The sequence below is a fragment of the Rhineura floridana genome, chromosome 21, assembly GCF_030035675.1.
Source record: "Rhineura floridana isolate rRhiFlo1 chromosome 21, rRhiFlo1.hap2, whole genome shotgun sequence".
Lineage (NCBI taxonomy): Eukaryota > Metazoa > Chordata > Lepidosauria > Squamata > Rhineuridae > Rhineura > Rhineura floridana.
The window spans coordinates 1,564,513-1,586,105 of record NC_084500.1 but is presented as its reverse complement, the minus strand read 5'-3'; the positions used below and the strand labels follow the sequence as shown (position 1 = coordinate 1,586,105).

Below are 21,593 nucleotides of genomic sequence, written 5' to 3'. Positions count from 1 at the left end.
TGTACAAAGGATGTAGCTGGCTAAATGTTTGGATCCTGGCAATTTTTGAAAACGGTTTGCCTTCCCTTATTTAAGAAAAGGCAATTTTCCTCTGTAATTCAATTGAGTTTACTGGAAAATTAGGTTTGGTCATGGGTTTCTTTACTCTGCTTTAGAAACCTGAATGTTATCACCAGTGCAATATACTACATGTGAAGCTACAACTTCAGGTTGCAATCTTGCTTTAAAGTTTCCCGTCTGCCCTACAGTATTACTCACCTAGTGATGTCAAAGGGGAATAATAGTTGAATTCCAGGTCTCTGACATCATCGTGACCTGAAGTCTTCTTTGCAGTGGCAGTTAGGGAAAAACCTACTGAATCTAAATTAGCAAGGACTGGAAAAACTGTGGGCATGCAGTCCTTCCAGTCGTGGATCGATCCCTGCTTCAGTGGGGAAGTAACTTTTAGATACTGACCTCTGTGCTGTGTAAAGCACCACAGTGAAGCTGGTGAAGGCCACATTGGCAAATGAAGGTGCTCTAACACGTTTGTAGGATTGTGCCTTTTCATTTCCATCTTGCATGCAGTTGTTTGGCAGGAGGAGCAAGTAAAGCTGACTTGCATAGGACAGAGGATTTGGTTGTGAAAAGCGAGGTGGAGGCTGTGCTTGAATGCAGTTTAGGAGTGGATCAGGAGAGGGAGTCCAGGAGCTCTGAGAACTAGATTTAGGGGGTGGGGTCACTGCCTTTGGCTGCTCCACCCTCACTTTGTGTCAGCAGGTAGAAAGTGCTTGCAGTCCCAGGGGAGGGAGGCAGAGAGCAGAGAGCACAAGCTACTAACCACAGGTTTTTTGGAGGGTTTTTTGCCTCCAAGGAGCTGATCCAGTAGGGCTTTTTCTGGAAAGAAAACTCTCCCACGGCCTCTGCAGAACTGTCCAAGTCCACTCCACCACACGGCTCCCTGCTGCTCCTTTGAAGAATGATCACATTCTCCCTAAGAACAACCTTCTAAAGTTTGCTGCCGGATTTCTGCTGTTTCGAGCAACTTTTTTCTTGTTCTCTGCTTAGACTTGCTTACACTATCCGCTGAAAGAAGGGGAGACTGTTCTGCTCAAACTCAAAAGGAGTTTTCAGAAGTACTCCTGGATTCCTAGCAAGACTTTTTAGGTTGCTTTGGAAGCTAGATTTCTGCCACGCCTGGCCCACGAGCCTTCAGCCTGGAGTCCTTTTTTCCTTCTGATTCAGACTGTGGAATTTCACATTTTCCTGTATACAACCTTCTCTGAGTCTCCTCACTCTCCCCTTGCCCCCTGAAATCTGTAGGTAAGATTCAGCACACATTTTGATTTATAATTGAAATATTTTTTATCCAGGATTTGTAGGAAAGCTTCCAGCTGTTACTTATCCCCCACGGATTCTTGGAGGCAGACTACATACCAGGTTTGCGCACCGCTTTAAATTCTTTTTCCCTTTACTTGAGTGAACAAACAATTTTGCTGATAAATGTCTATGCCTTTCTGCAGTTTTGAAGATTTCCTGTGGATTATTTTTAATGTTTAGGATGCATTCATTTATGCTTTCAATAATGCACCTCTAAAAGCGGATATATTAATTCCGGGATTTGCACAGGAATGAAATAAAACACACAGGTGTCTCTCTGTAGTTGTTTTTCCTGTTTGGGGCCTTTTTAACTTCCGAGATCTTTTAACTTCAGATGAAAAACATCTGAGCAATGCCGTGTTCCTTTGCTGAATTTGGGGAGCTGAAGATTATACCATCTATATTAAAAATGACAAATCGATGGAAAATTCCAACCTAGAAAATTTATTTTAATAGCCACAACTAGGTGACTGAAGTGTTGGCATCAGAGGCAGGCAGAAATAAACAGATGATGAAGAAGCCAACAACAGTGATTTCATTTAACACGTGAAAACTGTCCTAATTCCTAAATGGAGCCCCTTCCCAGTTGCCCTTGTCCTTTCATGTTTGGCATCTATAGACGAGAGAGACAAAGATAGTTAATATTATGGGAAAGGCAACTCACCGTTCAGAAGTCAACAAGAGTTGCTAAGGGCATCTGATACCAGGGGATTGGCCCTGTTTGCCATCCTAGGATATAAGAGACTAAAAGGATTTAGGAAGCAGAGATTGTCTTCCATGGGGAACAGTCTCTTTCAGACTGCCGGCTCCAACACTCTTCCCAGAAGGACCCGAGAGTTCTTCATACCATACGCGATTCATGCCCCTTTGGTTCTGCTTACAATGTCTGAGTTCATCTGGAGGAGGAGGAGGAGAAGGACCTGATCTGGGGTGCTTGTAATCTTGTGAAGCTCGAGGCCTTTATACACGTGGCACGAAGGAACCTTCATTGTGAGGGGGAAGCAAGGAGAGCCTGGAGGAAAGGACGCCAGCAGGTAACTCTCCTTTGCGTCGTGTTTGCCCCGTTGACTGCAGCTGCACGGAGGGCTTTTAATCCTCAACAATTTTCCCTGCTGTTGGAACCTGCTGGTGGGGTGAGGAAGCATTCCTGAGCAGTATGTGTGGCCAGAGCGCACTGCTGCAGCTGGGAGCATGAGTGTTGGCCCCCAGCTACAGCTGGCAGTCATCTGGCCTTGGCTGCTAATGGCTACACTGCAGATACGGCTGGGCTATTCAGGACTGGCTCTGGTGGCAGCCATGGAAGCCGAGCGATCTTTGGCCCAGAAGGCAATCATTCGGGTGATCCCTTTGAAGCTGGAGCCCCTCACGCTGGAAGGAGTCTTTGCTAGTGTTGCCGAGGTCACTCCAGCAGAAGGGAAACTGCTGCAGGTAAGAGGACCTTTATTCTGCCCTCCCCTCCCCGTGCTATCCGGTGGTTGGCCTGCTGACTGCAGAGGTCTTTCCTTTTGCCAGGTAACTAAAGTCACAAGAGCTTTCTCCTGGAGGTGCCCATCTGGCAGCTTTGCAATGTTGTTTTTGATGTATACCCTGTGTTTTACAAGTACCCCTCTTGTGGCTGTTAAGTGAGCATAAATTGGGTAGGAATATATTGCTTCCATACAAAGTGTTAAGACTCTTTGTGAATGAAATACGCAGGCACCAGATGCACTTGCTCTTTGCTGGACACAGCAGTTTGGTCTTCCTACACAACAATCACATTCAGAATTCTCTTTTCCTTACACATCCAGATTACTGTCACATCCAAACATTAGAGATCTGCCCTGTACCTACCCCGATGAGATGTTCTGAAGTGATGGTCATCTTCTCATGAGTTCCCATGATGACTCACAATCATCAGTCATGGGTTCTCTTATTTTGATCCTAAGGGAGAGATCCTTGAGGGAGCTTCTCACAAGCTTTGCAAGCAAGAGCCAAATGGGAAAATCCAACACTCCTCGTTGCGAAGTTCACTCTATTGTGATCAAGCGCAGCTGCTGATCTGGCTTCGTGTGCCATCTTGCCTTGCAACCTGTGACTCACCTCGCAGGGTCCTCACATGACTTGAGTTCATTGTTCTCAAGCTGAGTAGCACGGAGCCCAACCAATGCCCATATTTTACCAAATCCAGTTCAGAAGGTTTACTCAGTGACAAGCTGCACTCAGTCAGATTCAGTTGGATTGAAATTGAAATAGTAAATGAATTGAAGCAGCTCTGTGTGGTTTGGTGGTTACTTTGGAGACAGAGAGAAAAAGCATTTGCCAGTTTTATTGGAGGCTTAAGAATGCCCACGCGGTTCAAAGTGTTAAGATCCAGGAGTTGGGAGCTTAAGAGTGCAACTGCCCAAGAACATGAAAAAGTGTGTGTCTTCTGTTGGGTTCCTCTCATGAAAGCTTAACTTGGCAAACAAGTGTGGTGGAGCATCTGCATGTGCAAGGTCCCGGCTTAAATCCCTAGCACCTCCAGTTCAAAGGATCTGAGCAGCGCTACAACCGCTGCCTGTGACTTGGAGAGCTGCTACCAGTCAGACCAGAAAATGTTGGGGTAGTTGGACCAATTTTCCAATGCGGCGTAAGGCGGCTTCATAGGATGATATGATGTGAACCCTTGCTCATTTTGGGAGTGCCCATTGCTTTGAATGTAGAAAGTGCCTGGTTCAGTCCCTGGCTTTGCCCATGAAAGGATCCCTGGGTAGCCAGCCAGCAAAGGCCTCTTTCCTCCTGAGATCTTGGAGAGCCGCTGCCAGTCAGAGTAAACGGTACTGACTAGAAGGACCAACAGCACAAGACAGTTTCATACATTGCATTGTAATTTTTCACAGTGTTCACTGGAGGTCTGATGCTTAGTAAATGATAACAGCATCAGTGCTAAATGTTGGCCTTGGATCCTTTTTTCAGGCGGCTTTTGGCAAATCACAATAATTAAATTCCTGAGATGCAGAATCTTACCTGGCAGAGATTACTATTTAAAATTTTGTCCCGCCCTTCCTCCCAAAAGGAGCCCAGGGTGGCACACAGGAGATAAAACACTAAAAAAACTTAAAACAGCTAAAAAAACCAAACATGTGAATGAATAAGTTGTTTCTGAGATAGAACGTCTCTGATCATCACAAGTGAGATGAAGGCTGCAGCCTCCTGCACGCTTACACAGTGGAGCCAGAGAACTGTCTGTGGGTCAGGTCAGATCTGGCCATCTTCATCTTTTCTACCCTGAATGTCCATTAATATTACTCACTGTATTTGTATCCCCCCTTCCTTTGTCCAAGGAGCTTGGAGAAATGTCTATAGCGTACGTAGTAATTTGTCCTGTTTTAACCTAAGGACAATCTCCTGTGAGGTAGGTTAAGCTGAGCGCTAGTATTTATTTATTTTGCATCATCAATGTGTGTGACAATTTGCAGAAAATGGGGGGACTGGCCCCTGCCAAAAGGGGTATCCACCCCAAAATTTGGCATAGGGGAATTTGACAACAGAGGAAGGGAAGGGAAGAGTATGAAACTACTCTGTTTACACATACTGAGGTTTGGTGGTTAAGTTATAGTACAGCATGGAAGCAAGGTGCTGAAAAGGTAGATTTTAAGGGGGGAGTTGAGGAAGTAAGTGGCGGCCATCCTGCAGGTGTTGTGGGGAGCAGATCCAAAGAGGGAAAAGGGGAGTTGGCTGACTCCCTGCTCCAAGTGCATTAGGGATGGAAGGATCTCAATTATCTCATTTTTCCAGTCTTAAATTCAGTTCTCCACCTTTCTGCATCAATTTGTGAATTTCTCTTCTTAAGAAAAAAAACCCTCCTGAACATTCTTCAGCATTTTAATGCAGTTTTCTCCTAATAAACACATTTTTGTATGCAGTTTTGACAGTTGTGCAGATTTTTGCAAGCAATTTCCCGTGGCAGAATGCATTTTTGTATGTTGTTTTCACCGATATATTCATTTTTATGCACACCTTCCCCTAACTCATGCACTGCATTTTTATAAACATTGCTTGGAGAACGGCATTGCAAAATGCAGAGAAGTGTGAGTTTCAAAGAGGGGTTGTGTTTCTGCTCTGATATTGTTTGGAAATGTGTGGATTTGGTGAGGGTCAGCTTTACATGCCAACTGGATTGAACTTCTCCCCCATCCTTAGTGTACATCATGCTGGCTTTCAAAAATGTTGTTTAGAGCTACAGGTCTCTGCTGGGACTCAGCACTGGAGAGGGTGGGATTCAGTCTCTGTCTTTCTTTATTAGGGTTAGATCCTGCCTTTCCTCCTAGAAGGAGCGCAGCGTGGCAAACAGTAACCAATAAAACACTGAAAATGTCTTTTTAAAAAATTTTTTAAAAGAAGCATCTTTACAACATTTTTTAAAAATTTTTAAAAAATATTTAAAAACATCTTTCAAAATATTCCAATGGAACTGCAGATGCCAATACACTTGTGGCTTTAGCAACAGCCAGGTAGGCTAGATTACTGTTCTGTGCTCTGCATGGGACTGTCTTCAATAAGCGCAGAATAAATTGACAGGGCTGGTTTTAGCCTTCAGAGCCTGAATTGGTCTGGGTCCGGACTATCTTAATATTGGCCCATATGAACTTAGCTGGGCCAGCATTAGAGGCCCTCAGCTATGCCCCTCCCTGTCCCACTTTCTGATGTGTGCCAGGTGGCCACACAAGAAATAAGGTGGTATCCAGTAAAGCTCTACTCAGAGTAGGCCCATTTAAATTAATATACCTAAGTTAGGCATGGCCATAGATTTTCATGAGTCTTCTCTGAGTAGAACTAACACTGGGATGCAACCCAGAACCCTTTGCATCGTTAGCACTGAGGTTATGTAACACCCTCCCAAGGGACACCAGTCTGGTTCCCTCACTTTTTACCTTCTGGCAGGCAGTAAAACCCCAGGTATTCCAGCGTGATTTTCAGATAGGCAAGACTGATGATTGCAGAGTGCACCCTTTTGACTGATCTGTTGGCTGCTGGATATCTGTTCTTACGGCCTTTCGGCTGTGTTGGTTTGACCTTTTGCCAGTTATAAATTGTTTTATAATCTTTTTATTGCTGTGATCCGTCGGGGGGGGTCTTTTAGCTGGAAAAAGTAAATAAAGAGCAAGTAACTTATGAGCCCATGGTGGCACCCAGAGGCTCAGAATCTGTCAGCTGCCCCTCACCTCATGGTAAGGCCACCTCTGAATCCATTCTGGAAGCAAGGCAAGGACACGGTCAAAGACTTTCTTAGGGGAGTGGATGGGCCACGTTGCGTGCCTCTGATCAGTCTGCGTGCTCCCAGAGTTTCAAACAGGCTGATATCTTATAGCTCATCCAATCACAATCAATAGGGGCCAGCACCAGCGGCGGACCTCTGTGGCCATCCTACCCTTAGAAGCAGCTTCATGCCTTGTTTCTTTTTAAATGTACGTCCCGCTTTCCCAGTGAGAGGGATGGGAAATTGAAAAGCCAATAATAAAATCCTTAAAAAAAAAAGGTAAAAGGCAGCCTGAACAAGAAGGAGCAGTTCATCTATTCCAGAGGGAGGTCATCGTTCCCACAGCGGCAGAGCCAAGGCTGTGAAGGTTCTGCTTCTAACAGCATGCAGTGGTTGAATTGCACGGGTAGGTGTTTTGATGAATGATGATGGACACAAGAAGGCTGTGTCGGTCTTTATCGGTCAAACCCTGCATCTTGAATTGTGCATGGGCACACACCAGTTGTCAGGGCAGCTAAGGGGAGTCTGCACGCACTCCCCGTTTCCTGACATTTCATAGGAGATGGGCTGCTGCATTTAGTGCTAACGGAAGATTGTGTGATGTCTTCAAGGGCAGCCACATAGAAAGTGCATTGCAACAGTCCAGCCTGGAAACCGCACATGATGATTTGCAGGGTGTCTCAAGGGAAACGGCGCTTGATCTTTTGAGGGATCCTTTCCACACTGAGAGGGCAGGAAGTGGCTGCTGTTCGGGCACATCCTTCCATCTGCACTACAAAAGATACCCAAACACAGGTCAGAACCTGTCTGGTTGAGCTTCTGCGAAATCATGGGTTCCAACTGCTCAATGACAGGACGTTGCTTGAGTGGCAAACGGAAGGCCAGCTCGGTCTGCGGGGAAGAGCCACTGCAGCGTAAGAAAAGGAGGGGCCTTTGTGTCATTTGGAGCCGGAGTTGACGGTATAGGCAGCGGCTTGGTGCAATGGGAGTGTGGAGTGTCTCCCATATCCCGGTGTTTTCAGCAGGAATGAGGCTGGGAGATGAGGGAAGGAGTTGGGGGAAGCCTTGCACAGGACCGAGATCGGCAACTCTAAGCTCTTGGGCCAAAATATGCCCTCCCTGCCAATACAGAGGGAAGAGGGCCATGCGTAGAGAGACACTTAGATGTGTAGGGCTGTGAGCCTGGGCTTATCAGACGTCCGTTGCCAGAAGGAGAGAGGGGCTTGCCTGTTCTTCTCCACCGGCCAGTAGAGACAGGAGGTTCCACATGCCATCAGTCAGTAGCAATTATGTAGTGGCAAATTCAGAAATGTAGGGCCCCTTCATGCTCGTCACAACCACGCCCCCTCCTTTTGCTGCTGGGTTGAGAATGAGATCATTGTTAGTACCTTCTCCCACAACAACATCCCTAGAAGCCAATAAGCATGAAAGGGGAGAGGGTTAGCTATTGAGAAGGGTCTTCTCAGTGGCTGGCTCGCCTCCTTTCACTCGGATTGGCTCCACTCAGCAGGAAAGGACAAGGAAGCATGTTAGAAGACTCTTCTCAGTGGCTAACCCCCAACCCTGTCACGCTGATTGGCTTGTAAGACCTTGGAGACATAGAGACCCTTATCAGAAGGAGGGAAGGGAATTGAGGAAAACTGGGAGCTGAAGGTGAGGGCTCAGAAGGGCACGCAATGTCAAGCCTGAGTTGCTCAAGGTGAGTTTAGGAGTGCCCCCCTGTTTCATTTTAATCCAGTGGTGGTGATGGTGGTCTCACGTAACACCAGACCTGAGGAGAGGAGAGTGGGAAGGGTATGTGGTCCTCAAGGCCTGATTCTGCCATACATCATGCCCCAAAGTGGGCATGATTCAGAACAGAACCTAATCCGCTCCCTTCTCTTTTTTAATTTAACAAATGCCAGCCCTATTGTCCTAAATAGCGTTGGATTAAGAACGCTCAGCCAGGTATGAAGACTGGAGGCCAGCGTCCCTTACGTCAATGCAACTTGAGAGAGAATTAAAAGCCCATGGAGGTTTTAAGCTCAAATCACTCAGAGGGTGGTTCGTCCATGTATATATTCACCCCAGGGGGCCGCACAACTACAGTAACCTCAAAAAAACCTTTCTGCCAGTCTTAACCCAATGATTTCATTTTCTTTGGGGCACTCCATTTCACACTGTCTCTTGTTCTCACTACCACAGTCTGTGCACCTCCATGTCTGTTAAGCCCCCTGCATGCCGTGGGACTTGCTCTCACTCTCTCCTTCTGCACCTCCGTTGCTCAGTCACTTCTTTTTCTTCCCTCGGGTTTTCCCCCCTACGTTGTTCCTGTCTCTCTCCACCCTGCCTTCTCTACTTCTCCTTGCTCTGCTCTGGGGTAAAAACACACAAGGCTTTTGGTCTCCCAGCAATTCATACCATGAGGTGGCCTGTGCTGGGCAACGTGGCTGGCTGGCCAGCTGCAATGGGCCAGAAATACTGGCACCACTTCGCCGTGTGCCTCTGAATCCAGGAACATTTTTCTCCATCCCCGCTCTTGATGGGCTTGTAAGGAGGTGTCTGAAATCCCCCCCAGGGATGCATGAAGTCAGCCTGCAGGCCTTACGTCGCAGAGGCCATGTTTAATTGAGTGATATCATCTAGGAGATTTGTTCTGGACTAACTACCACTTTTTTCCCCCAATGAGGAAAGGAATGAGACTTCATACGGCTCAACATTCCTTTGCGGATAGCCGTGCAGGAAATCGCCTATTTACTGTGCTCTTGAATGTAGCAAGGAATGTAAGAGCCTAGAGAATACCCAATTGCCATCATGGCTATCGGTATCGTCTGCTTGATTTCAAGCTGGAAATGGGCATGATCAGACAGGGTGAAGCCTGATCCACAAGTGCAAAATTGAGGTGATATGTCCCTTGTGTGGGCAGCGGAGGCTGCTGTCCATTGGAACTGGAAGGGCAGAAGGCGGGGAGCCCAATTGGAGATGGTGCTGGAGCCCATGACAGGCAGAGCCAGCTAAGTCTAGTTTGGTCTCCATTTCCCTCCTTGCTGAGTTCTACAAAGGTCCATGCTGAGGCCTACAGAGGATCACAGAGAGCGTCTCCCCTGGGCTGGTTGTAAGTAAGAAGGCTGGCAGGTGGGGGTTGGCATGGAAGTGCCCCATTTACCCAAGTCCCCGTGTGTGGGGGCTGTATCACCAAGAGTTTCACATTTAAAACCTTTTCCTCTCCCCCATTCTTTCCTAATTTTGACTTGACATTTCTGTCCAGATTGCGCTGCATCTCGAAACATTTAAATATGAGTCTCAAGCACGTTAAAATAATTTGTTGGCTTGCTTACAATGTGAATTTACGCCACCACGGAGGAGCGATTGGTGACTTCTAGGACATGTTCTCAGTTCCACAGTGAGGACCCAAGACCTGTCCAGCACCCTGTGTAACCTAAGGGTGTGTCCTCAAACTGCAGTGTGGAAGGTACGCAAAGTCTCATTGGCAGCTGAATCTGTGTTGACAGTTTTTATGAAGGCAGAAGGACTGAAAAAGACTGATCTAGAGCCCCAGGATAATAACAGCAAGCAGGGCTGTTATGTGTTCCCATGGCACCAACATAGAACAAGTGTGGAATGTAGTATTGGGCACATAAACCTGCTTTTGTTTAAAAAACAAGATTCTAGCCCTCATGGTTGCAAAACTGCATATTTGGGAGGATGATATTTAGCACTGGGTAGATGTAACCCGGACAGAAGAACAGTGGATGCAGTGACCAAATTCAAGGAGCAATATCATCTTCTATATAGCGGGAAATCTCCTTGAATTTGGAATCAGGGAGGACTGTAAGAGACACCCTGCATTGCTTGCTTTTTAAACATTCAACTACATTTGTGCAATGTATTAAATATCTAGTTACTTGGATGCTCCATGTCGTAAGAGTTGACATTCCTGCTGCCTGATAAGATCACCCCTATTTTTCTTAACTCATAAATAGATTGGTTAACAAGTACAACAGCCCTGTGACTGGTTTAGCATGAAAAAGCCGCCATTCAGAGGCTCTTAACTGCAGGAGGAGACCGGTAGTGAGCACGGCCCATTTGGATGAATTTAAGTCTCCGATGACTCCTCACTCCAAAACGAATGAAGGAACCTCCCTGGAGGCCAAATACAGATGTTAAACGATGCCAGGGACAAGATGTTATCTTGTGGTGGCAAGATCATTCCTGGGGGCAAAACAGCCGTTATTCAGCACTGCCTTCTAGAACTACCCTCTCAGGTAGGAACAGAACGGAGTGCGCAGCTATTTCCCAAGATTCCTTAGGACTTGAGGGGCAGCATCTCTACTGAGACAGGACAGGAGAATCATCAGGGTTGCGTTTTTGTGTCAACCTCCAGACACAGATCATTGCCCAGGGACAACAATGTAGGCCTATCTCCAGGAGCCTTCATTTAGAGAGAAATGGGCCCAGGAAAATCGGTTCCATTCTTTCAAAGAATACATGGAACTGGTTCACACACCCAACTAACTGCCTTGCTCACAAATGGTCAGATGAGCAGATGGTCAGAACTGAAATAAATACACCTGAGACTAAGGATCCTGTCCAGCCCCTCAACACCCCCCAGTGACCACAAGACCAGAGCCCTTTGGTGTTCAGACAGTCCTTGGTCCCTGATCATGAACCATGCTTGTTGTGACACTCTAAATGGACCACTTCCTTTGGCTGGTGAAGACTCTCTCTCTCAGACACACACACACAAAGGTTGTCACAGAACAGGGACGGGTGATAAATTTAGTTCAGGTGGGTATGCATTTTAATGCAGCTACCTAATTTGCACTTTGAACAATGCATGAACTGAAATGCAACTTTCTTTTGAAATTTGCACTTACCTGAATTTTGCAACACAGTTCTCTAGCCAAGTAATGCATACAAAAATGCATATCTTAAGGGAAGATGTGCATAGGGATGCTGGTATTCATTAAAACAGTGTGCCAAAATGTATTGTATAAGGAGAAACTGTGCCAATAATGTGCATATGAGGAAAATGTACAGCCAAATGCTGACGAATTTTCATGAGGACTTTTTTAAAAATTGCAAACTGATGAAAAACTTTAGAGAATTGAAGACGGGAAAAATGAGAATCTGAGAGAAACTGACCCTCCCTAGATGGGGAACCTGTGGCCCTGCAGGTGTTGCAGGATTCTACCTGTCAGCCTCCCTGGCTGTGGCTGATGGGAGCTGGCATCTAGCTGCATCTGGAGGTTCAGAGCATCCCTATCCTGCCATAGAGGCCGGGTATTTTCTACCTTGGACTTTGGTTTTTTGAAACAAGGATGAATCAAGCCAGAGTACATCTACTGGAATTGACAGTGGTCTTTTTTTTTAAGCACTTGTCTTGGATCTGTTTGAGACTGCAGCTCCCATCAGTGGAGGCTATCCTGTTGGGGCTTGGGGGGCACTGCCCCATCAGTCTCAGTCTACCCTCAGCCACCCCCACCCGCTGCCTTCTTGCTTATAGCCAGTCCCTAGGATGTGGACAAAACTCAGCTGAGTTGTTTCTGCCTGCCATTGGCTCTGTGGGGCTTCCTGCCTTCCGCTCTGTCGGTCTGAAGGAGTGCCAGCCACCACTGACTCCCGTCAGCATGGCTGTATGATGCTGGGGCTGATGGGATTTGTAGTCCAAAACATCTGGAGGGCACCAGCGTGACAAAGGCTGCATATATCATCCAGCCTTGAGAAGCGAAGACTGAGGGGAGATAGGATACCACTCATCAAGGACTTGAAAGGTTGTCACATACAGGAGGGCTGGGATCTCTTCTCGATTGTCCCAGAGTGCAGAACATGGAATAGTGGGCTCAAGTTGCAGGAAGCCAGATTTTGACTGGACATCAGGAAAAACTTCACAACTGTTAGAGCAATATAACAATGGAATCAATGACCTAGAGAGGTAGTGGGCTCTCCGACACTGGAGGCCTTCAAGAGGCAGCTGGACAGCCAGCTGTCGGGAATACTTTGATTTGTATTCCTGCATTGCGCAGGGGGTTGGACTTGATGGCCTTATAGGCCCCTTCCAGTTCTACGATGCTGTGCCACTCCCCACTCCCGCTGCTAAATTTACTATCATAACCAGGGGGCATGACAAAGCTGACCATTGCTGCTTCTGAAATCTCATTTCACCCCCTATTTAAAGGCCTCCCAATCATTCTGAATGCACCATGGGCCGTAAACTTTTTAATGGGTATCTTTAACTTCCCTTGCCCATTGTCCGCATTTCCTTACTGCTGATTTGTATAATTATTAACCAATAAGTGGGCTTTTGGGCACAAAGGTCAATCGGCCTATGGGGAGGCCTTTGAAACCATGCCGGTCATGGGGGCAGACCCTCCGCTGGTCAGCCCTCACGTGAAAAGGGATGCATTTGATATTTCAAAAGGGTTAACTCGGGCCCAGCTGGCAAACTGTTCTTTAGCTTACACAAAGACTGTGTGGATGCAAGGCATCGCAGCTCCTGATTGGCCGCTTAAAAGTAAACTAAAAGCAGGTGAATTCCCCAGGGAAAGGTGTCCAGTTGTGGAACCCTCTCCTAGAGTTATTGCTTGTGGAAACAAAGCACTTTGCGGGTTTCGTGAATGAGAAACTCTCCTTGCAAAGGGGAGAACTTTCTGATGGAGAAGAGTGGGACATGTGGCTTTCTTACGATCTTGCATTTTCCCGTGCACCCTCCCAATCTATAAAAATCCGGCGTATGCACACACACAGCGCACACAAGAGTTGCAATGCTTTCTTATCTTGGCTTTTCCCAACAGCACCAGGAGAGTAAACATGGAGTTCTCTTTCAACCTTTTGCTTCCCTCCTGCTGTTCAGAGCTGCATGCTCTCTCTCTCTCTCTCTCTCTCTCTCTCTCTCTCTCTCTCACACACACACACACACACACACACACACACACCTCTGCAACCTCTAGGTCTTGACTCAATCTACCGTGAGAAGAGAGATCAAATGAGGAAGAAGAGTCCTTGTGCAAACCGCCACTCCTGTCTTCAAATCTGTAGGGATGAGGGGATTTCCCCCCAATTCTGCCTCTTACTGTTCTCCTCTGTTCTGTGGAACCCTTCCTGTGACACCCCGATTTAGCTAGGAGGAATCTGAAAATCAGTTCTAGACAGGAATGTAGTGGCAAATTCAGAAGTGCAGGGTCCCTTAGTCACAGCCACACACTCCTTTTTTGCTGCAGGGTTGAGAATGAGATCCTTGTTAATTGTTCTCCCACAACAACAGACATCCCTAAGAACCAATAAGCATGAAAGGGGAGAGGGTTTGCTACTGAAAAGAGTGTTCTCGTGGCTGACTCACCACCTTTTCATTTTAATTGGCTCCCCTTCTAAGATTATACAACCTTCTAAGATAATAGAATAATCTGGCCAGGCTTGAATGCTGCTTTCTGCTTCTCTATCACTGTCCCCGTTTGACTATCCTTTCTCACTGTCAGAGATATTGCTTGAATTTCTGAATTCATTGTCTACACATTTATTTCCTGCTGCTACCAAACTGCTTGATAATATAGATGGGATGCTGTCCTCGGGATTCACCTTCTCTTCTTCTGCAGTTACAGAATTCTTCCTCTCCACAGCGTGGCTTTTTGAAGGAGGAACTAATAGGAACTCCTGTCACTCTGATTGGCTCCAATCAGCAGGAAAGGACAAGGAAACATGTTAGAAGACTCTTAACATGGGAAGGCGAAGAACAGAGGAACAGGAAATGAGTCCAGAGACACTAAGAACAGGGGTGTAGTCATCCAGGGTCACAAGGGGTCATGGGCCCATTACTTTTGGGGGGATCAGGGTCCTAGCCAAGTCCCTGTGTATGAGCCAATCAGCATTAAAAGGGAGTGTGTTCGCCACTGAGAAGAGTCCTTGTCCTTTTGTGCCGATTGGAGCCAATCAGAGTGATAGGAGGTGAGTCAGCCAGTGAGAAGACTCTTCTCAGTAGCTAACACAGCCTCCCCTTTCATGCTGACTAGCTCCTAGGGTTGTCTGCTGTAGCGGAGAGTGGACTCATGAGATGACAGGGAGAGCAAGAGTCGAGAGAAAGGGGTGTGTGGCTGCGAGGGGGTGTGGTGTGACTACCATGAATGTGCCACTACACTACTGCCTAAGAGTACTCGTCTAGCACCTGAAGGAAGGTCAGCACAGGTTAAGTCACAAGAACAGTCTAGGAAGCACAGAGGTCCCCCTTTCCCCATGCAACCCCGCAGGAAGCTGAATTGCATCCCAGCGCTTCCAACATGTACCAGCCTTCCCTGACCTAGTGCCCTCCACACTCCCATCAGCCGCAGCCAGCATGGCCCTATGGTGCTTGGACTGATGGGAGTTGTAGTCCAAAACATCTGGAGGGTAGCTGGCTGGTGGAAGGCTGGTAAATACAAGTGCAGCAAGGTTGCTGTTCTGTGGTATTTTATGCAGCAAGTGCAGTAATGCAGAAAGTGGCAGACCCAAGGGGCCCCAAAGCTGCGTTGTGCTCCACACACATTTTGGAAATTAAAAACAGCACAGCTGAGAATTCCTAATGCTTTCCTGTCGCTTTGGAAGCAAGCACGGGCAAATTGGAACTCCCAGGTCTGCAGTGGAATCCAGGGAACCCTGCAAAGGCATCCCGCGCTGCAGAACGTTGGAGCGAGTTTTAAGAGGGCAGTGTTGCAGCCGCAGCCGCCACTTCTGCGAGAACATGAACAGGCATGCACAAATATTCCTCGCATTTTTTCTTCTCCCTCGTAACAATTATTTCTTTTTTCTTTCTTTTTTTAAATGGCACAGAGGCTCCAAATTAGATTTCCATCTTTGTTTGAAGTACCCACAGATGCCTCCATACTAGGAACGTGTTTGGGGTTGGAAGGTCAGGAAGAAAGGGACTGTGGTGATGGTTGAGAACAGTGGGGGAGAGCAGGGCGAGGTTTTCTGTGACCCTACATGCACTTGCTTCCGATATAAGCCTCACTTCCAAGTAAAAATGCCTAGGGTCAGTTGCAGGTCTCCAGTCCTCCTAAGCATAGAATCATCGAGTCGGGATTAGGAATGGGGGAGAGATTTGATTCCATTCACATTTGAAGGCGAACCTACTGAATGTGCACTTTCCAAAGCAATATGAGAACCGTCCTTTGCAATTCGTGCTTCTCTGAATTTTGCAGCGCAGTTCTCCGGCCAAAGAAAGTGTACAAAAATGTATATATTATTAGGGTAAAAGCGTGCATTAAAAATGCAGATATTTGTGGAAACAACACACAAAGGGAAGATTGCTTTGTGAAAAAAGGATGTATTAGGCAAAATTGCGCCCAGACATGTGCATAGTAAGAGAAATCTGCACTAAAATGTTGATGAATTTTCACAAGGACTTCTTTTTAAGAAACAAATCACAAACTGGTGTGGAAATATGGAGGGAAAATGCGCAACTGTGAGAAACCCCAAATGACATAGTTGGAAAGGACCTTGGGGGGTCATCTTGTGCAGCCCCCTCCTCAATGCAGGATCTACAACACAATGATGCAGCAACTACCGCCTCCTGAAATATCTCCAGCAAAGGAGAGCACTGCCAACCACCACCTGGGCAATCTGTGTTGCAGCGCGTGTTGGCACGGTCCAGGAAGGCGGTACTGAAACAGGTTCGAACAGAAATAATCCAAGCCAGGCAAAGTACTTTGTAAGAGTCTTTTACTGACATTAAGTTTCTCAAACGCAGTCCTCCTTCCATACAACATTCCCCCACACCAGAGCTGCCGTGAGTCCTCCATCCCTCCGATGGAGACTCCTTACCATTAGGAAATTTCAAATGTTTAGCCATAACTGTCTTCTTTGCAATTTTCCCTCTTGATTCCAGTCATTCAGAAACAGAGGACTCTGCTCCATCTTCTGAGTGACTGACTGCTCTTCAGGGAATTAGGTTGTAAACATACTAGTCGCCTACAGCAAAGCGTTTCCATTGGCCACACCTGGAGGGGGAACGACTTGATCTGCCAATCAATTGCAAAACCTTTTTGAAGCTGAATTTAAAGCTAACAAACAAAACCCACACTCGAGCTGCTCCTTTTACAGTAAAAAAGGGCGGTGTTTGTTGTGTGCCCCCGTATTCAGAAGAGAGAGGTGAAGATGCGCCGGAACTGGCAGAACAGGGAGTGTGTCTCTGCCCTTAAAGGCCACCAAAGGCTGTTCGTGATTGAACTTGGGACCTTCTGCATGCAAAGCAGATGTTCCTCCACTGAGTGGCGGCCCTTCCCAGCAGCTTGTCAACATCCTCCTTAAAATGTGACACCCAGAAGCGACTGTAATCCTCCAGATGCATCCTAGGCAATGCCTCCTCCTTATCAGAATATAAATCCGTCTGCTTCCACTGAGATGAACATCCAGATCAGCTATTGGATCTGACCTGCACATGCACAGGTAGAATAAAATGATCTGGTGTTTGGAGCGGCACTTCAAGCAGAGAAGGTTGCCATGTTTAGAATGGAGGTTTATAAAATTATGCGTGGTGGGGGAATTGTTGCCTTCTCTCATAATTCTAGAACTTTGGTTGACAGCAGATTCGGGGCAGCAGAGCAGAATGAAAAAAGGACAATCCACTTACGGAGCAGAGGACCATGCCCACTGGCCATGGTGCTAGATGGGACCTCCATGTGCAGGTGCAGTCTAGCTCTGGATACCAGTTGTGGACAAACGATTAGGCTGCTGCCTTCATGCCTTAACGGTGAGCTGCCCGGAGGTGTTTGGTTGGTCACTGTGGGAAGTGTGATTTGATAGACCTTTGTTCTGGACTGGAGAGATGGATTAGATGGCCCACAAACCCCTGTGCCAACTCCGTGTTCTTCCAGAGGGTGGGTCTATCAGCCAGAATAGGAAAAATGGCACCTCCATGTTTAGAGGCAGTGTATCTTTGCATACAAAATGCTGGTGAGCGATGAGGGGAGAGGCCCGGTGCCTTCAAGGCCTCCTAGTGGGCTTTCCGGAGGCATCTAGACAGCTACATTTGGAAAAAAGGGTGCTGGATTAGATGGGCCCCCACTGGTCTGACCCAGCAAGACTCTTTTGATGTCTTGACTGTGGGGCAGGGACAGGAAAACCTGTGGCCATCCAGATACCATTGAACTCCAAATCCCAGCAGCCCCAGCAATGAGCATGGCCAATTGGTCAGGGGAATGATGGTAGCTGGAGTCCAGCAGCAGAGTCTAGACCAGCCTTTCCCAACCAGTGTGCCTCCAGAAGTTGTTGGACCACAACTCCCATCAGTCTCAGCTACGATTGCCAATGGTCAGGAAGATGGGAGTTGTGGTCCAACAACATCTGGAGGCACACTGGTTGGGAAAGGCTGGTCTAGACTCTGGGCTGCAGATGTCCCGCATTATGCTGTGGGGGTCTCTAAATAACTGCTCTAGGCAGAATGAGAGAAAGCCTCTCTTTATTACTAAGGCAGGGGGGCGATGTAGGAGGTGGCGCTCATGGTTCAGTCCGCAATTGTTTGGGGCTACAGTACCCCTCATCCCCAGGTGTGGAAGTCCCAAACTTCTGGAGGACACCAGGTTGACAAAGGGTGATTTAGAGCAAGCAACAAAGACAGTCAGCTTTCGTGTAATGCTAGGATCTGTTTGGGACTTGACATTGCAACGTCCAACTCTTTAATGAGACGCCAAAAATAGATTCCTGTGGAGGTAATGTCCGCTCTGGCCCCAGAAGCAGCTGCATCAAAGAATTCAAGGGATTCTCGTCCAGTCTTTGCAGGGATGACGCTAGTCCACGGTCAGAAGCCTGCACACACACCCCAAATCCCCTGCAATGCTGCAAAAGATCCTAACAGACATCTCTTGGGGGTTCACAGCTTTGGTGGCTCCCCAAAATTTCCACTCCAAGCTTCTAATTGGCTTGTACAGTTTCTGTACCAATCCCTAGGCTGGTTTGCAGCAGTAACATCTTGCACAGATAGGCTACAATATCTGTTCTCTCCCAGTCTGTTCTGTTATGGTTGTGGGGAAGGGGGGGGCTGAGATGAGCCCATCCCTTTGGCTGATTCCTGTGTCCTCTGACCGAACGAGAATCACAAGATCAGTCTCCGGGGCAGAGTGGGTTTCATCCTTGAAACATGTAAACTGGAGATACAGACAGCAGATAATTTGAGCATGGACAGAGTGCCTCTCCGGACGCTGAATTGGCACAGTGGGAATTAAAGCCGCAGATTTCCAGGGCAGAGGATGTGATTGGCAGGGTGTGGCTTGAGATGCTTTGAACCGGGGATCAGATGAATGCATAGAAGGGGAGAGATAATTTCTTTGGATGGAACCTCCATGCAGGGGCAGTCTACTGCTGAATTTCACACACAGCAAGGGAAGGTGGGCGCCTTCATGCCCTGCTTGTGAGCTTCCCCGAGGCATCTGGTTGGCCCCCTGGGGAGAGCAGGACGCAGCTGGCCTAGACAGGACTTGACCTGACCCAGGTGGTTCTTCTTAGCTAGCCTTGTGGCCCGGCGGGCAGGCAGCCGCTGCACATCGATCACCAAAGAAGCGAGACCTACATCTCGTCTCCTCCTGGGTGTGTGCTGGGCCCTTCCTTCCTCCTCCATCAGGGCTGGAGAGAGAGAGAGAGAGAGAGAGAGCAACATTCCAATCCCTTCCTTTGCCTATAAAACGATTTCTTTTGTCGGTGGGAAATTTTTGCAGGGTGTGATCACCAAGGCAAAATAAAGAGCTCCTTTGAAGTGCGTGCGGGTTACTTAGCAAGCCCCTGGGGGTGAGAATCTGATTCCTCCCTCTCTGAGCAGGGCAGGCCTGTCTGTACAAGCTGGGAGGCAAAGAAGAGCAAGCAAACAGCGGCAACGAGGGGAACAGAGGCCTGCCAAGAGCAGGCTGCCAGGGGCTCCAGCGAGAGTGTGCTGGCGCAGTGCGGCGCACCTGCCCGTGGACTCCCGGGCCCGCCTGAGCCAGGCTCTCCATCTGCCACCGTCCCCACTGGACGTGGGGTCAAGGGTAGGTGGTTTGTGGAAATGGGTCGCAATTTGGAGAAGCCCCGCCCAAAAGCAACAAAGGAACAAGGGTGAAGGCTGTTAGAAGCACCACCCAATCGCAATAGCCCTCATCAAGCCACGCTTCTTGCAGTGGTTCTAGCTGCAATGGTTTTCATCAGGGGACTGGGGCTGCTGGGCAGCCCTCTGTCGGGAATGCTTTGATTTGGATTCCTGCATTGAGCAGGGGCTTGGACTTGATGGCCCTACAGGCCCCTTCCAACTCTACTATTCTATGATTCTATGAAAACAAAGCAACTGTGAGGAGAGACTGAAAGAACTGGGCATGTTTAGCCTGGAGAAGAGAAGACTGAGGGGAGATAGGATAGCTCTTTTCAAGGACTTGAAAGGTTGTCACACAGAGAGGGGCAGGGATCTCTTCTCGATCGTCCCAGAGTGCAGGACACGGAATAATGGGCTCAAGTTGAAGGAAGCCAGATTTTGACTGGACATCAGGAAAAACTTCCTAACGGTTAGAGCCATACGACAATGGAACCAATTACCTAAAGAGGTAGTGGGCTCTCCGACACTGGAGACCTTCAAGGGGCAGCTGGACAGCCATCTGGTTTGATCTGGATTCCTTCATTGAGCAGGGGGGTGGAATTGATAGCCTTAAAGGCCCCTTCCAACTCTACTATCCTATGATTCTATCCTGTCCTCACAGTGGCCAACCAGATGCCCCAACGGGAAGCCCACAAGCAGGACCGGAGTGAAAGAGCATGCTCCCGTCCTGTGGTTTTCAGCAACTGGTATTCAGAAGCATGCCGCCTCTGACAGCGGAGGCTGAGCATAGCCATCCTGGCTAATTCCAGTTTTGAGAAAGATGCAGCTTTCCACCCCTTCAGTCCAACATCATTTCCACTCGAATACATCATAAGAGCCTGCTGGGTCAGGCCATAGGGGGGCACATCTAGTCCAGCCTGCTGTTCTCACAGTGGCCAACCTGATGCCCCAAAAGGGAAGCCTGCAGGCCAGAGCGGAGTGCAAGAGCAACTCTCCCCATTTGGGATCCCTGGCAACTAGTATTCCAAGGGAGCTGGCTTCCAACATTGGCCATTGCGAGATGATCTTGGAACAGGGCTTAATGTGGAGCCATTTCTGTTGGAACAGGTGAGATGAAGCAGACGACGTGGGGGAGTGGGTGTGTCTGAGAATGTGCAAAGTACCTTCCTACTGAGCAATGACTGCCATCAGCTCCTGCCGTAGGACTTAACTCTCGTTTTAGATTAATCTCATGTGTTGCCTCAAAGATGTTCCATTTGCCCTGCAAGGTGTTCCTCCCCCGGAGAGGTCTTTTGCTGTGGATACTCTGTGCCCTCTGCACATGCTCAAAGACACTGTCTATCTCCTTTTCTTCTCTCTTTTCCTTTTTAACTTCACATCTTCTAAGGCTCAGCCCTGGTATTGAAAGCTCTCCAGGACTGATGCAGCATCTTATCCTCTCAACCTCACCTTGGTCCATCTATGATATGAGTATGGCAGTACTGGATCCTGCCTGTCAAAGTTGTGCTGAGGATTAATGAGACAACATGCTTTGAAGGCTTGAAAGGCTCTTAATGTACATTTAGTTCGCACATTTTGATCTTGCTCTTCCTCAAGAGATCTCAGAGTGGCTTTCCTAAATCTCTTGTCCTTTCCTTTTATCTTCACAATCACCCTGCAAGATAGATAAGTTATCCAAAGGTGCCCAGTAAGGTGCCTAGCTGAGAAGGGATTTGATCCCAGGACTCTCTGTTCCTAGTTTGACACTCTCTCTGACAATTACACCACGCTGGTGCTCTCTAAGGATTCTAGAGAATGATAATAATAATTGTGATTTGATTTATTACTTGCCTTCACCATTAGGTCCCAGGACAGGTCACAACCATATGAAATATAACAGTAAAAAAAGTTAAAAAAGCACAAATTACAGTCACAAGCATAGGATTGCTCCTAAAACATGTATATGTCGTGGGTGCCAAAATGCCGGGGTGAAAAAGTATGTCTTCAGCACACCATGAAAACTGTATAGTGAAG

The 21,593-nt window shown here is 47.6% G+C and overlaps 1 protein-coding gene across 5 annotated transcripts in view; it reads left to right on the top strand.

Moving 5' to 3' along the window:
- Positions 1–793: 793 nt before the first annotated feature.
- The window catches only part of RNF43 (ring finger protein 43), a 53,610-nt gene continuing 32,810 nt past the window's right edge, over positions 794–21,593 (top strand). For all 5 annotated transcript variants that reach the window (XR_009759846.1, XR_009759843.1, XR_009759845.1 and 2 more), the window contains exon 1: positions 794–2,787. Coding sequence is in view for 1 of the 5 variants with exons in the window: in XM_061604911.1 (XP_061460895.1) it covers positions 2,551–2,787 (237 nt within the window). In the remaining 4 variants the exon portion in view is untranslated. The remainder of the gene's footprint in view (positions 2,788–21,593) is intronic.